This window comes from Mytilus galloprovincialis, chromosome 4 (assembly GCF_965363235.1).
Source record: "Mytilus galloprovincialis chromosome 4, xbMytGall1.hap1.1, whole genome shotgun sequence".
NCBI lineage: Eukaryota > Metazoa > Mollusca > Bivalvia > Mytilida > Mytilidae > Mytilus > Mytilus galloprovincialis.
The window spans coordinates 48,701,170-48,718,254 of NC_134841.1; the positions used below are offsets into that span (position 1 = coordinate 48,701,170).

The 17,085-nt window shown below is 32.4% G+C and overlaps 1 protein-coding gene across 2 annotated transcripts; it reads right to left on the minus strand.

The window, feature by feature from the left end:
* Positions 1–572: 572 nt before the first annotated feature.
* On the minus strand, positions 573–14,943 carry LOC143072320 (uncharacterized). 2 transcript variants are annotated; one of them, XM_076247199.1, is made up of 10 exons: positions 14,586–14,931; positions 14,152–14,282; positions 13,429–13,543; positions 13,097–13,202; positions 12,488–12,712; positions 11,799–11,905; positions 11,398–11,500; positions 10,737–10,890; positions 10,305–10,394; positions 8,585–9,048 (listed from the first exon to the last, which is right to left on the minus strand). In XM_076247199.1, exons 1-10 carry the CDS (start codon positions 14,636–14,638, stop codon positions 8,675–8,677), a joined length of 1,458 nt encoding a protein of 485 aa, XP_076103314.1. In that variant the 5' UTR covers positions 14,639–14,931; the 3' UTR covers positions 8,585–8,674. The 2 variants fall into 2 exon arrangements, with proteins under 2 accessions (XP_076103315.1, XP_076103314.1); XM_076247200.1 differs by lacking the exons at positions 8,585–9,048; positions 10,305–10,394; positions 10,737–10,890 and adding exons at positions 573–918; positions 3,609–3,762 and having other exon boundaries at positions 14,586–14,943.
* Between the last annotated feature and the right edge of the window lie 2,142 nt (positions 14,944–17,085).

Consider the following 17,085-nt stretch of genomic DNA (forward strand, 5'->3'; position numbering starts at 1 on the left):
TTTATTGATAAGCAAGCTTAAGAACACTGGAAATAGGTTCATTCGAGAAATATTAATTAAACAATCTTGACACTAAAAGAACAAGAAAAAAAAGAGAGAAAAAGGAGGGGTCATGCCCAAACAGCATGTGCAATCAATTTGTCTTTATGTAATCATACATTTTCTAATCATTCGTTTGGAAATGCAGATCATGTTGCAGGAGATTCTTATTTTTTGCCCTTTTATTGCATACTATGCGGAACGATTTTTGCTCGCTGTTGAAGATGGTACGGTCTTGGTTTGCTTACTATACTAGTACACGGTATGCGTAATTGTTGAAAGTGTTCAATGATCTGTTGTTGTTTACATCATTGTCATTTGGTCTTTGGTTGATTCTTTGGTTCAACTGCTGTCTCACTGACAAATTCAATCGTATCACATCTCCTTATTCTTATATATAAATCTAAGATTCAAAAAACAGTAACAAAATTTTATTAGATTGATTAAAATTAAAAAGTTATATGTACGATTCAAACATTCATTTGGCTTATAATTGTTTTTTTCCAATTCAAACTACCAATATGTTTTCTTCAAGTGTAATCTCGTGAATACATTCAGCAATAATCTTCTCGATCATAGGCACTACAACTGCATCTTCTTGTTCTTTTTTTTCTGTGTTTTCGTGCTTGTTTTCCTCCGCTATATCACATGGACTATCTCCCTGTCCTCTAAAATCGTCAGAACAGTCGGTAACTTCAATTGTTGGAAAAGCTTTGAGGGAGGATATTGATGGCACACCTATTGTTGATGTTGTTGTTCAATCTTCTGATGTCAGGAAATAAAAACCCCATGTCTTCCCTCTAAAGAATGCATTTTGTCTCTCCCAACCAAAACCAACTGTTCCGTCCATTAAAGCTAATTTTAATTTCACTTGGTAACCTGTTGTGATAAAAAAAAACATAAGATACATACTACAAACTAAAATGTATTCATTTACTGACAAGCATAAAGTAATTAAGAGTTGTTAAATTGGCAATCATGCCACATCTCCTTATTTATCTACCACATCTTCTTAAAAGTCATCTTCTTATTTACTTACCAAATCTTCTTAATCTTACATGATTTATAATTTGGCAATCTTTAAATCTAAAAGAAGGAAAACTTTGATTAAGTTTACTTCAAATGTAGGTTTTCCAAACTCTTGGTTCTGCATTTTGAACTCAAAATTTCCATGGCGTATTCTTCTGTATGAAGAATCAAGTTCTGTATGAAGAATCAATATACTAGTATATGTAATTTGTGTGATCAGAACAATATATTCTCAGTTTAAAAAATCGGTCGGTTGAAAGAACATGGTGCGATACCAGCTATTTACACCTTGAAAGAAGCAATTCATTATTTAATATCTTGAACATAATTCGATTGTTTATGCCATTTTTCTTGACAACGAAAAGGCCTTTGACCGAGTGTGGCAAGATGGACTACTTTTCAAACTGAACCAAATTAAAATTCAAGGTTAATTGTGGAATCTGATATATATATGTCGTATAAAACTGCAACAGCACATGTGCAGCATAGTGGACTAACAAGTCAAGTGTTTCGGATTGAACAAGGAGTAGGTCAAGGCCGTGTGTTGTCTGCCTGGTTATTTTCCGTATTTATCAATGACTTGATTTGTGAACTCTTATCGACACATTGTGGAGTACTAGTAGGCCCGATAAGCATACCAACAATCTTGTTAGCTGATGACACAACTTTATTAAGCGCAACTGTAAATGGTGCTCAGACATTATTACACGTTGTTAACAGCTATGCGCTCAAATGGTGGTTAAAATATAATGCATCGAAAAGTAGTGTTTTGACTTTTACACCACCAAGAAAGACTCACAACAATTATGACTCTGCAGCATGTCTTAATTTAGGTAATATTGTACTCGAAAGAAAACGTACATGTATTTACACTGGAACACTTATTAAACTCAGATGGAAAAACTTTCGATAGATCAGAGTAAAAAGTTAAAACAGAAATTTCACTCACTATATACTGTTGGTGTTAATCCACGAGGGATGAGTGCCTTAACAAATAACTTGATATGGAAAAGAGTTATTCTTCCAATGCACTTTATGGATGTGAAACTTGGGGTCAGCTACCCTACCGTGAAGCTGAAATGTTGGAAATAACTCAAATATATTTCGTCAGATTTATACTAATGATGGATAAACGTAGTCCGACTGACTCTTGTATTAGTAATGTTGGTTTGTGGTCTGTCGAAGGATATACTGATAAAATGGAACTTTTGTTTTTTGGAAGATTGTGTCGTGCAAAATCGACAACAATACATAAACGGATGTTTAATTTTCGTATGAAACAAATATTAACCGGTGAGTCCAGTCAAATATCATTGACTTACGATTATATCAAAATTTTAATTTAAATATGAATTTGATGTTTTTGTTGAAAACTTTGTGGCTGAAATTTTTTTTCCAGACAAGCTACTGTGGAGCAAAATAGTAAAACAGACTTTAGACATATACGAAGAAAACAAATAGAAACACTCAACTGAATGGCTACCAGAACTTAAGCGGTACCATAAAATACACACATGTTTGACGGAGCATCGTTTGTTACGACTAGCGGTAACTTATCAATCTCTAAATTCAAAATTTATGACGCTTGTGAAATTAGGAGCCATAGCTATTCAAACAGGCAAGTGCTCCTTGTGTAACTTGTATAATACGGACCATATACTTATGCCTTATATACTTTGCTGTACATCTCTTTTACCAATTCGGACAGAAATGTTCTACAAAATTGTTGATATTCTTGACGTAGAAGATTCTGTTCGTTTCTTATAATCAAGATGATGACGAAATTGTCGAGTCGTTACTTTGAAGTATGAATCATACCATGAAAACTTTAAATGCCGATGTATGGAGCCTCTTGATGTGCCACATAGCAGATTATATGTATAAACTATACCAGGTCTTCAATTATGATCTTTATAGTTACATATTTGATCTAAACTAATGTTGTTCTTGCAAGAAATTGGTGAATTATAGACGTTTTGTTTTCGACTCTATTTCATATAATTATGTAACTACCTACTACTTTTTATTTGCTGTTTATATACTTTATGTTGTTTAGAATATGTAAATATGTTAATCTTATGTTCTTGAATCTGTTCTTACAATATAAATTGTAAAATCTTTAAATATATGGAGGAAATAAAGATAATCAATCAATCAATCAATCATCCTAAAAGTAAAAAAACAAACCTGTTTTGATGTTGATAATTCCTCTGCTTTTTTTCATCACATGTTACTGGATGATAATTTGCCTGACTGGAGGATGGACAGAGTGACAGACTACAGACCAAAAGTGCCCTAAACTTCCTCAGTTCTGTACTAAAACCATATAACCATAGGGCATCACTATGTACCTGATAATAATAATTAAAATGAAATATTAAATAGACGAAACTAAATTGCAGTTTATAAAATGTTTACTCTCTTTGAACAGCTTGAATATCTTTGCACTATAAATCTAGCTGTATTTATCTGTTAATAACAACCAACATAAACATATACTACCATGGAAATATTGTAAATATATAATAAAGAAGAGTTACCTTTACCACTCTCGTTTTTTTCAAACAAAGATTTTTTCTCAGTCTTTAATTTTCTGAAATAGTTTCCCTTCTTCATTCCCAGTACTTCAAAATCACACTCCTTGTAATATATCTCGGACAACTTTTCGTCGGATCCAGTGGCTTGGATAAAATCCTACAAAACAAATCTTGCATATTATCTTTCAGTTAAAGTGAAAACTGCATGATGATACTTTTTTTTTAGAACAAAGTTACATTACATAAGTTTAGAAGTTATTTACAGTTAAATTTTGTAAGAATTTGATGTGTTTCTGTACAACACATTAATTCAATTGATAACAAATAGTCATTGCTTACAATTACCAAAAAAAAATCTCAAATTTAAACACTGCTTCATATAAGAAATTTCATTTGAATTCTCATACAACTAACCCCGATAAATATTTAAAGCCAGCGGCAGATCCAAAAGTTTATGTAAAACGGTGGGCTCCAGTATTGCTTTACTGTTTTCCTAATTAATCAACCAAATTTTCCCCCAAAATGAAGAGGTCGGGGCCATAAGATCAAATTCACCTACAGTTCCATGCATGAAACTGGAAGTCTCACTGATTCTACAGTACCTTTAAATTTATGTCAATAAAGGCAACAGTAGTATACCGCTGTTCAAAACTCGTAAATCTATGGACAAAAAACAAAATCGGGGTACAAACCAAAACTGAGGGAAACGCATTAAATATAAGAGGAGAACAACGACACAACATTAAAATGTAACACACACAGAAACAGACTAAGGATTAGACAAAATCCGATGAGAATAACAAATATAACATCGAAACCAAATACATGAATTTGGGATAAAAAAATACCGTGACACGTCTTACAGTAATGTGAATTCACACTAAAATATAAGAGAAAACTCCAGCAACATTGTAGAGTGCCCTGATATTTTTTAACAGTTCATAGAAAGCATTGAGTTGAAACATTTGTCCATTGGGCAATATATTCAAAAACTATTAAACAACATATCTAAGCATACTACTTTTAGATATCGATCAATATAAGATATGTTCTACCACTGTCACATACTATTTAAGTAATCCGAAAGCATGCTCTATTTAAGTACCTCGAAAGCATGCTTTATTTAAGTACTCCGAAAGCATGCTCTATTGAAGTACTCCAAAAGCATGCTCTATTTAAGTACTCCGAAAGCATGCTCTATTTAAGTACTCCAAAAGCAATATCCTGTACTCACCCTTTATAATATCAAAAATTGCATACTACAAACAATTATGTTGAGATAGCTTATACTGATCACCATTTTTAAACACGATATTCAATTAATTTTCACATGAGATATTAAATGATATCTAACAGATTAAAGTATATGTACTGAAGTGTTATCTTTTTAGAGGTATACATATATATTTAAGTTAAATGGAGTGGATTCAAATTTTTACCGTTTTATTTATTTCCGGTAAGTTTATAAAAGGCTGGCTTATTTAACAGACAAATCGTGTACATCGTGTGTGCGCTTTCCTAAAAAAATGAAAGTGTGCGAATGACAATGAAAATATATTCACTCTTTATATAAAAGAAGATGTGGTATGATTGCCAATGGGACATATCTTCACAAGAGACCAAATGACATAGAAACTTAGAGCTATAGGTCACCGTACGTATCTATAATACTAAAATTACGAGGTCCAATTTGTCAGCCGTCATCGGGTAAAAACGACAAATCAAAGAATTCAACTCTATATATAACTAATATAGGACAATGGTGTAGATTAAAAATTACACCACTCCAGACCCACATAATTAATATTGCCAATAATTAACAAGTTCCGGGTCGAATCCGATACCGATACCAATAGTATATTCACCTGTTAGCTATTACCTTATCTGTTCGTTCCGCATTTGACAGGCGCACCACCAAACGGTGTATTTAGGATTTTGCTATATACACGGGTCATAATCAAAGGGCTGACACTACTAAATTCAATCATTGTCAAATTGTTCCCTATTGTAGTTTTATTCAGCAATCAGCAAGACTTTCTAAGATAACTAATATAGGACAATGCTGTTGATTAAAAAATACTCCATTCCTGGATAGCCAGGACTTTTTGTTTTCCAAATAATTAATATTACCAATAATTGATAAGTTCCAGGTCGACGGGTTCAAACAGAAAGATTTGAAAGCAGAGAAAACTTTGTATCTTATAATCGACATGACTTTATCAGATGACAATACTAATTACTAAAATAAGGCTTAGGCATAGTTATATACTTTAATTCAGTCACGGACCCGCGATATCACGGGTGTGTACTTGTATATATATATTTGTATGTATATGAAATATAAATTTAAATGTTGCTGTTCGATCGGTGCTATGAAAGATGCACTACCAAATATTGAAAATCAAAGTTAACATAACATTATTGTTAATACTATATCAAGTAAAGAGTTATGTTGTACTGTTATACCACTGTCCCATGTTGGGGGGAGGGGGGATCCCGCTAACATGTTTAACCCTGCCACATTATGTATGTTTGTGTCACCTGTCCCAAGTAAGGAGCCTGTAATTCAGTGGTCGTCGTTTGTTGTACATGTGTTACATATTTGCTTTCGTTCATTTTTATGTATATATATAACTCGTCTAAACATCAACCCAACAATGTTAGATCTGTAAATTTGCTTTCGCAAATTTTTTGTTCTTCCCTCGCCGAGATTCGAACCCATGCTACTGTGATATCGTCACACCATATCGCCTGCACTGCAGCCGTCCCGCTAGACCACACGACCACCTGGGCTCTACAATAATAAAGCTTTCAGTGGCCGTGTGTTACCTTTCCTCGTCAGTTTTAATCTAGCGGCGTACTACAGTACATGATATATAAGGCATGGATATATATATTTAAGGCCGTTAGTTTTCTCGATCGAATTGTTTTACATTGCCATTTCGGGGCCTTTTATATTGACTACTCAGTATTGGCTTTGTTCATTGTTGAAGGCTGTACGGTTACCTATAATTGTTAATTTCCGAGTTATTTTGGTCTCTTGTGGAGAGTTGTGTCATTGGAAATCATACCACATCTTCTTTTATAGTTGATAATACTGTCCTTCTACTCCCAGCTACAGTTGTTGTAAGATTTTATTGATAAGAAAGCTTAAGAACACATGAAATAAGTTCATTCGAAAAATATTAATTAAACAATCTTGAAACTAAAAGAACAAGAAAAGGGAGAATTCATGTCCAAACAGCATTGTGCACTCAATATGTCTTTTTATAATCATACATTTTTCTAATCATTCGTTCGGAAATGCAGATCATGTGCAGGAGATTCTTATTTTTGCCCTTTTGTGGCATATATGCGAAATGATTTTGCTAGCTGTTGAAGATGGTACAGTCTTGTATTGCTTATTTTACTAGTATACGGTTACGGTATGCGTTGTCAAGTTTAATTGTTGAAAGCGTACATTATCCTTTCCTGGATTTAGATATTTCGGTTTTAAACGGGAAACTCCACACTAAAATTTACGACAAAAGAGACGATTTTTCGTTCCCTATTGTTAATTTTCCATTTTTAATTGGTGATGTTCCTTTGGCACCATCTTACGGTGTTTATATTTCACAACTTGTTCGCTATGCCCGTGTCTGTTGTGACGTTTTTGATTTTAACGAACGCAACCTATGTATTACTGGTAAATTATTAAACCAGGGATATCGTTACCATAAATTACTTAAAACCTTTACTAATTTTTTCCATAGATATAAAGATATGGTTTGAAGTTTGGTTGTACCTGTAGAAAACTTATTTCAAACGGGATAGCACATCCTTATTTTTACGGAGATGTTGTTAACCGTGCCTGGAAATTTAGAAATGATCCATGTAAACTTGTCGCTCCTTTAAATAAACTTATTCTAAAAGGTTACCTATTCAACACTGTAATAAGATCATTTAATATTGTTTTTATTGGTATAAATATTGATTTTGTTATCAGTAAATTAAAGGCTAACTAAATATACATATTCATTGAACTACAATCTGTCGATCTGTAACTTGGCATTGCACAAATTCATGTTTTTCTCTGGCTGTTTATGACGTTTTTACACTAAATCCATTGGATGTTGGATGTGTACGGATTGATAGTTAAGTCTTAGTTGCATGATTTTTTTATTAGTTGTTAGTGGCTTTGAACTAGCTGTCAGATAACTGCGAGTACTCTCAGATCTTCATTGTGTCTTTTTGTGTCGGGATGTATAAGTACCGGGCCACGTCCACTGTATTTTTGTCCATCTGATGAGTTAAGCCTTTTTCAACTGATTTTTATAGTTCGTTCTTATGTTGTACTGTTATACCACTGTCCCAGGTTAGGGGGAGGGTTGGGATCCCGCTAACACGTTTAACCCCGCCACATTATTTATGTATGTGCCTGTCCCAAGTCAGGAGCCTGTAATTCAGTGGTTGTCGTTTGTTTATGTGTTACATATTTGTTTTTCGTTCATTTTTTCACATAAATAAGGCCGTTAGTTTTCTCGTTTGAATTGTTTTACATTGTCTTATCGGGGCCTTTTATAGCTCACTATGCGGTACCGCATGGGCTTTGCTCATTGTTGAAGGCCGTACGGTGACCTATAGTTGTTAATGTCTGTGTTATTTTGGTCTTTTGTGGATAGTTGTCTCATTGGCAATCATACCACATCTTCTTTTTTATATTAATCTGTTGTTGTTTACATCATTGTCCTTTGGTCTTTGGTTGATTCTTTCAACTGGGTTGAGTTCAATATCGTAGCAGCTACGTAGCAGCTATCAATATCTATGTTACAACTAGTCTATAGCTACACGTTCATTAGTCAAAATCTACGTAGCAATACGTAGCTGGCACGATATTAAACGCAGCCCAGCCCCTGCTGTCTCACTGACAATCGTATCACGTCTCAGTCCTTATATATGAATCTAAGATTCCATAAACAGTAACACAATCGTTCTTTTTTTTCAAAATTTTATTAGATTAATTAAAATTAAAAAGTTATATGTACAATTCAAACATTCATTCGGCTTATAATTGGGTTTTTTATTCAAATTCAAACTACCAATATTTTTTCTTCAAGTTTAATCTCGTGAATGCATTCATCAATAATTTTCTCGATCATAGGCACTACAACTGCATCTTCTTGTTCTTTCTTTTCTGTGTTTTTGTGCTTGTCGTTTTCCTGGGCTACAACACATGGATTATCCCCCTGTCCTCTAAAATCGTCAGAACAATCGGTTACTTCAATTGTTGGAATATCTTTGAGGGATGATACTGATGGCACACCTTTTGTTGATGTTGTTGTTGCATCTTCTGATGTCAGGAAATAAAACCCCCATGTCTTCCTTCTAAAGAATGCATTTTGTCTGACCCACCCAAAACCAACATTACCTTCCATTAAAGACAACTTTAATTTGACTTGGTAACCTGTTGTAATAAAATGAAACATCAGATACATACTACAAACTAAAATGTATTCATTTATTGACAAGCATGTAGTAATAAGAGTTGTAAAATTGGCAATCATGCAACATCTCCTTATTTATATACCACATCTTCTTAATTATATATCACATCTCCTTATAAATATATTTCTCTAATTCTAAGGAAATTTATCCATTTCCAAACCCATTGTATAAATATATATATATATACCACATCTCCTTATAAATATATATAGATTTCAAGATTCTATATTTCTCAAACACCATAAAGTTACAATGGTACAAAGAAGTTCATCAAAAGTTATATAACATAACACAAACACACATGACAAGATGAGATGAAAATATGAAATAAAATAAAATAAACAGTATAGTACCGAAGAGTGGTGATTAACCAGGAAGACTCACTTGAAAAGTTATGAAAAGTTCAACCAGACATTGCAAAATACAATGTTTTAGGTGGGCAGATTTATTTCTTTTTTTTTTTTTTTTTTATTTGTCTTATGAAATCAAATACTTTTTATTTTCTTAACAGAATTTGCATGTTTGGTAAAGTGTTCAAAGATAAGAAAGAATTATGTTACACAATAATTACGCATCTCGTATAATAAAAACTAATTGAAATTATTATATATAAACCGTAATAATCCTAATTTGATTCTAAACTCGGTTTTCTATTAAGATGACAAATTATTATACTATTGGAATTAAGCGTGGACATCGATCATCAAACATTCAAAACACGTTGTGATCCGACATTTAATTATTTATGTACACAAGTTGGCGTGCAAAAATCGACAGCCTCCTCGGAAATACTGATAAACTCGTTTCCCTTTATAAGAAAATTGAGTTACCTCCCCTTATTTAGTACGAGTTGTCTTTCTTGACCGAACTAATAGTTCAGTATGCATGTATACAATATCTTCTTATTTATTTACCAAAATCATCTTATTCTTACATGATTTATAATTTGGCAATTTATCTAAAAGAAGGAAAACCTACGTTTCCAAACTCTTGGTTCTGCATTTTGACTAAAAAAAGATTTTGGTTTTTAATCGCGTATTCTTCTGTATGAAGAGTCAATATACTAGTATTATAGGGAATTTGTGTGATCAGAATAATTCATTCTCAGTTTTAAAAAAATGATTATTTTGAAAATTGATTTAACGATTCGATTCGGATATAATTGAAAATCGGTCGGTTGGAGCATTCCATTCTGATAGTAAATACTTAACAAACCTGTTTTGATGTTGATAATTCCTCTGCATTTTTCATCACGTGTTACTGAATTTGTTCGAATTCCACCATTTATGGGGAAGAAACAGCCTTCTAAAATAATTATTAAAATGAAATTAAATAAATGAATCTAAATCTTTTTGATTTTTAGCCATGGCGTTGTCAGTTTGTTTTAGATTTATGAGTTTGACTGTCCTTTTGGTATCTTTCGTCCCTCTTTTGTAGTAAATATGTTTACTCTCTTTGATCAGCTTGAATATCAATCTATCTGTATTCCTATCTTTATAACAACAAATATATACTACTATGTAAATGTTCATATGCAGTTATTCAGAAACGACAGTTCGAAAGAGTTACTTACAATTTAACATATAAATAAAATATGAATAAAAGCAAAACCATAAATATTGTAAATATACAAGAAAGAAGATTTACCTTTACAACTCTCCGTTTTTTCAAACAAAGATTTTTTCTCAGTGTTAAATTTTCTAAAATAGTTTCCATTTTTCATTCCTAGTACTTCATAATCACACTCCTTGTAGTATATCTCGGCCAACTTTTCGTCGGATCCAGTGGCTTGGATATAATCCTACAAAACAAATCTCGCATATTATTTTTCATGAAAATCTGAAAACTGCATGATGATATTTTTTTTTGTTGAGAAAATGACATAAGTTTAGAAGTTATTTTACAGTTAAAGTTTTGTAAGAATTTGAAGTGTTTCTGCACAACACGTTATATTTATAACCAATAGTCATTGTTTACAATTACCAAAAAAATCTCAAATTTAAACACTGTGCTTCATGTAAGAAATTTCATTTGAATTCTCATACACCGAATCTTCGATAAATATCAAAACAGTGGCGGATCCAGAAGTTTATGTAAAAAGGGCGTGGGGAGGGGTCCAGTCATGCTTCAGTGATTCCCTATATAATCAACCAATTTTTCACACAAAAGAGGGGGTATGGGCTCCCTCCCCTCCCCCTTGGATCAGCCTAAAAAAATACGGACGTTATTGAATTTACTTTGTATCTGTGTGAATGATATTGTTTAAGTAAAGATAAGTAATTTGGGGTCGTACTTGAAGTATACAAACCTCAGGTACTGGTGTGTTGTAGGTGGCTGATGTTATCTCATATATCTTCTCAACGATGCCATCAATGTTAACTGCTGTTAGTTGTTGATCAACCAAGTTAAATCTGAAAAAAATCATCGCATAAGATCAAATTCATCTATAATTCCACGCATGAAACTGGAGGTCTTACTGATTATATTGTACTCTTTAAATTTATGGCAATCAACATTGTAGAGTGACCTGATATTTTTAACGGTTCATAGAAATCATCGAGTTGAGACATTTGTCCATTGGGCAATACATTCAAAAACTATTAAACAACATATTTAAGCATACTAATTATAGATCAATATAGGATGTGTTCTACCACTGTCGCATACTATTCTAGAGGAAATTATTACAAAAACAATGCAAGTTCATACCCGTCTTGTTCCTTTGCCATGTATACAGCCTGTATCATGTCACTGTAGGCATGGATTAAGCTTTCTTTCATGACAGATGACAACTTTTCTCGGATGGCAGCCACTTTCTATAAGAAAATAATAAGTTTGAAAATATGTGTTTTTGCAAACAAAAAATTGATAAATATAACCTGATAGTAACTTTAACGAATTAACTCAAAAAGAATTACAACAAACAGTTGTTAAGGCTCCTTCCTCTGGCCATAAATATGTGTTGTCTACTGCAGCTCCATTCATTATTGACATTCGTATTCAATTGCCTTCATCTCCCTCCCCGCCCCTCTTCGATGATACTGGTACCGACATTGGAACAACAGGGACGAATGTATCCTAAAGTTCCTTCACTAAGTCAAAACGAGTCAATGTTTTCAAAAGGTTTACTAACGATTTTGATTTTCGCCTTTGAACTTAGACTAGTTACTAGTGACTAAAATTTTATTTTCTCATCTTTTACAAGTAGTTGGTAAATATTTCTAAAAATGCAGGACCAACAAATTTTAAATTGGAACACCAAATTCGTTGCCTGGTGTTCATTTTGACAACCTGACTAAATAGGATTTCCATCATTGCATTAAAAATAAAGAAAAAGAAAATAATCTGTGAACAGAAAATTGATGGACATAGTTTACAGCAAATTAAACATATTTTACCTGCAAAACAGCTGTCCTCAGTTTCTTCTCATCCTCCATTTTTTCTTGGAAGCAAACCAGTATAGCTCTGTAACGTTTTGCTGCCTCACTCTGCTTTAATACTAGATTAGCATATTTGCTTTGACGCTTACTAGTAACATCTTGTCCTTCATCTGTGTTTTTCTTCAAGAAAGTGTCCATTCTATTGTTCCTGTGTTTCAGGCGTTTTTCCCAGGACCAACAATCCTTGAAAGAATAAAAATCAAACACTGTACATAAGTTTAAGAAATAAAGGGTTTTATCCAAATATTAACTATGTACATGCATATTTAAGATCATTGAAATCCCAAATTAATTCCAAGCTCGTTTTGATGACGTCATCATGAGGACTTTTTTCCACAATATTTCTCTTTATGATACATTTAAAAATTTCCGATAAAGTTTCAGATTCAGAGTATAAGTCCAATTTTTAAAGGGGAGTTAGTTAAATGATGGCAACTTGATTAAACCATATAAATGTAATTCATTTGATGTTTTATAAATGTCCGAATCTTATAATAATCGTACGATGTCCAGTCTTGTGTTTTCTTTTTCTTTATTTCATTAACATGTATAGTTCTTATAACTTACTTTCTGTAAATCCCTGAGTCCCTCCAGACATATGATATGACTCCTTATTTTACGACTAACTTCCTTCTCCATTATCATAATATCGTGACAAATACTAGAATCAAATCTGAAAGAAGAATGAAATGCGGGTTATATAATTTGGTGATGTCAATGATATTTTGCGATCTGTATCTAAAGACTTTCTCTTGAATGTGTTGTTAAAGCAAAGTTCTTACAACATTTAAGCTAGCTTAACCAGACTCTAGCTTATATATAATATTTAATAATATACAATCAAACACGTTAACAATATTCCATTTGTGATTGTATATTCATCTTATACATGTACTCACGTCACGTCAAAGTTTGGTTTCCTTTCTTTCATGACAGCAATTTCTGGTGTCTGACAGTGTAGAAGATAGGCGGTGTTACAAAGTGGCACCAACAAGTTCTCCATTTCAACAATACCTGTCAAATAATAATACATAATATACATTAACAAGTTATCAATAATCCACAGTCCATACAAAAGATATGAAATAATTTTATATAGGCTGCAGAGCTGTCTACATATTTAATTATAGCAATGTTCTGGTTTTTTTTTCTTTTTCTTTAGTTTTATACAATTAACTTAACAAGTGTGGACACATATCAGTGTGGATAGTATTAGTATGCTAATACAATCAAAGATCAGAACGCATCTCCAAATCATATATGAGCAATATCAATATATAATTTAAGAGATTCCAAACATAAGACGGACAATTTCTTTAGTACTACAAACGTTTTTTAACCATAAATGCTCAAAAAGGTTAAAGGGTGCGTTCTAGCTGCATTGAAGACCTATTGGTGACCTTCTGCTGTTGTCTGTTCTATGGTCGGGTTGTTGTCTCTTTGATACATTCCCCATTTCCATTCTCAATTTTTTCATCACTTATACTTATTTTTTGGGTCACATTTCGAATTCATTATATTTGAATTATTTCAAAGATATATGCTCAAAGGTGAAAATTATTAACTTATTCGATTCGAAACAATAATTGTAACATTACAAATTGAATGATAAACAAAAATACCGAAATTGTCATTTTCCTGGGAATATGCCATTCTCTTCGCTACATATATTGGTGCTGGCATTCCATTTACTGTAAATGCTTCCATTGCGTATTCCTTCAAAAGGCTACAGTACCCTTTGTACTGGTCAATTCTAAACGAAAACAATAATAAGTAATAATTGGTAATAAATAAAATAAAGTTATACGGAAGACTAATATTACCAGTGTTTTTATCATAAGCGACTCATAAGCTGTATAACTATCAATGATATATTTTTTTCATTTTCGAGTAAAAAATCATTATCTTGTCTGAAGCCTGTGATACATTTTATTTCGAAAAACATGCCAAACTACGTTCATTTTTATCACCTTTAGTCTATGAAGAAAAGTCACAGATATTAAAATAAAAACTTATAAAGTTAATATCCACAAATTAATGGTAACTAAATACATACCTAATAAATTGCTTCAATATTAAGTCAAGTCTTGAAATTGAAATACTCTCCATCTTTAAGAACAGTTGATTTTTTCAATTTTTTTTTAGTTCCACTATAAGCGCTTTCTTTACTTCTAAAGCGACAACTCTACTGAACGTCGCCAAGGTACCTCAGCTGGACAACGTCACAATGTTGCGGCCGCAACGTCGTTGACATTCGGATGTTGTTCGCCGTCTCTTGGACTTTTCTGATTTCTTCCATTAACATTTTCCACTGCGTATGCTCTGAGTAAATGGTCCATGCATGAGCACGAGTTTTTCCTGTACATTTTGATCCCGTTAAGCGAATATGTAATTATATCTGACACATATGGATGAATGATGCGCAAAATTTAACTAATTTAGCATATATGTTTAATTGATAGCTATGACTTATCAGTTATCATTATATATATCTTTATTGCAAAATTACACCCAAAAGGGATAAGCAATACCATTATACATAATACAATGCAATACAATGCAATACAATGCAATACAATGTAATACAATGCAATACCATGTAATACAATGCAATACCATGTAATACAATGCAATATAATGTAATACAATGCAATACAATGTAATACAACACAATATATAGAATAACAGAACATACCTTAAAAGTTCAATAAAAATTGATGTAAAAAACACAATAATAAGCTTGTCTGAAATGGGGTCGACTTCATTGAGGTTCTAAAGACTGCTTAATGAAGACCTCATTGTGACAAACAAGTTAAGGGATGGGGTTAAGAATGTGTTTTACTTTATTAAATGCATCAAGATGTTTAGAAAATGGTGCATGAACGCAATGATATGTTAATGTTACAATGCAAAATGAAATGAAATTCGTCATCCAGGACCTCTCATTTTTTACATCTTTGTGCTCTTGGAATGTTTATCATGTACCTTCCTAATTCAATGCACAAAGTCTAAATTTTGAGAGTACCTGCCTATGTAAAAAAATATTGCGATTTGAATATTCCTCAGACTGACAATAATGTTTTAATTTCCCATAAAGACAAAGTTTGGATGAGGAATCTATTTTTGAAAGTTTATTTAAAGTAGTTTTTTTTCATATTCCTCTGTCACATATTTTTCATATTACATTTTAACACTTTTTTTTATTGTTTAAAAGGTACATTAATATTAGAGTAATTTTCTGTGATTATTTTCATATCTATAACATTTTTATCTGCAAATGAGTTCCAAGAATAAATTCCTGCCGAATGTAAATTTATGATTCTTTAACCATGCAGAGGATTAAATTAAATATCATTATAGTTTATTCTATAAAAATACATGAGTGTTTCAGTTTTTATATAAGAGTCGAAAGTAAATATACATTATTCTGATCTAGTACCTATGTAAGTGGCTGTCTTTTTCAGTCCTAATATATACTGCTTTACAAAATCTAGAATGAACCTTCTCAAAAGGATATTTTTCTGCTAATGCAAAACACAAAAGAAAAGAAATATTTCATTTGACGTATTAATAAAATGCGTTGCATTTGTGTTTATTTTTTAAAGGGGAAAAAGACAAATAATAACTTTTCAACAAAACAATATTTGAAAAGTAAGACCCTGCGTGTCACTTATCAAAATAGAAAGTTATCAAATTCGAATTTTTGCCTCCTTTTTGAAGATTCGTTTGGCACTACTTATGACTGTACAACTTATTAAACCCACTGTACAAATCTTAGTTTCAGTTATTGCCGATCATTGTCCGCTAGGAAATTGGATAAAAGTCAATGGAATGTGCTATTTATTTAGTAGTCAGAAACTGAAATGGAAAGAGGCAATAGATGAATGTCAACAACACGGACAGTCTGTAACGTCATTACAGTTCTATTCCAAACAAGATCAAACAAGATAAGGTATGTATGCATGAAGTAGGATAGCACGTTTTGCAATTCTAATGTTCAAATTTATGCAGAGAATGATGAGAAAAGAGAACAGGTAGTTCATTGACATAAACATACGAATGTTAAAGTTTTCTTGAAATAACAATTGAATTCATCATTGTCCATTGCAACATTTTATAGATGGGCCTATTGGTAAGTGTCTTTCGTAGAAGTTCAGCGGTTTGCACAAAAAAAAATCTACATGATGCGGGGAATGATTATTAGTGTTGATCTTGGTTTTGATGATTAAAATCCAGAAATTTCTAGTACTTCAGCCGGTTTACCGCTGAAACAATATCTCCAACAAGACTGGATAGATGAGATATCTAACGTCAATAAGTTCCATGCACGAATATTGAAGAAGGCAAAAATGGTTTTAAAACTGCCCTATCAGTCATCTCGGTATTCTATGGAGTGAGAACGGTTTCTAATACACCTTATCGCTAATCCCGGCTGACCCGGTCGCTTGAACTTTTGACGCATACAACAATCACTTTTCCATTGTGGCGTCAGATATTTTGTTTTATGAAGTCAAAATTTTACGGGAACCTGTGTGATATCCAGTAATGGCGGACAA

Bases quoted from the DNA above. Each gene is read 5' to 3' on its own strand.
- LOC143072320 (XM_076247199.1), bottom strand. From the start codon at position 14,638: ATGGAGAGTATTTCAATTTCAAGACTTGACTTAATATTGAAGCAATTT. The intron at 13,544-14,151 runs GTATTTTTGTTT...ATTATTTGACAG, and splicing joins CCAGGAAAATGACAATTTCG to GTATTGTTGAAATGGAGAAC. The intron at 10,395-10,736 runs GTAAATCTTCTT...TAATTATTTTAG, and splicing joins AAAAACGGAGAGTTGTAAAG to AAGGCTGTTTCTTCCCCATA.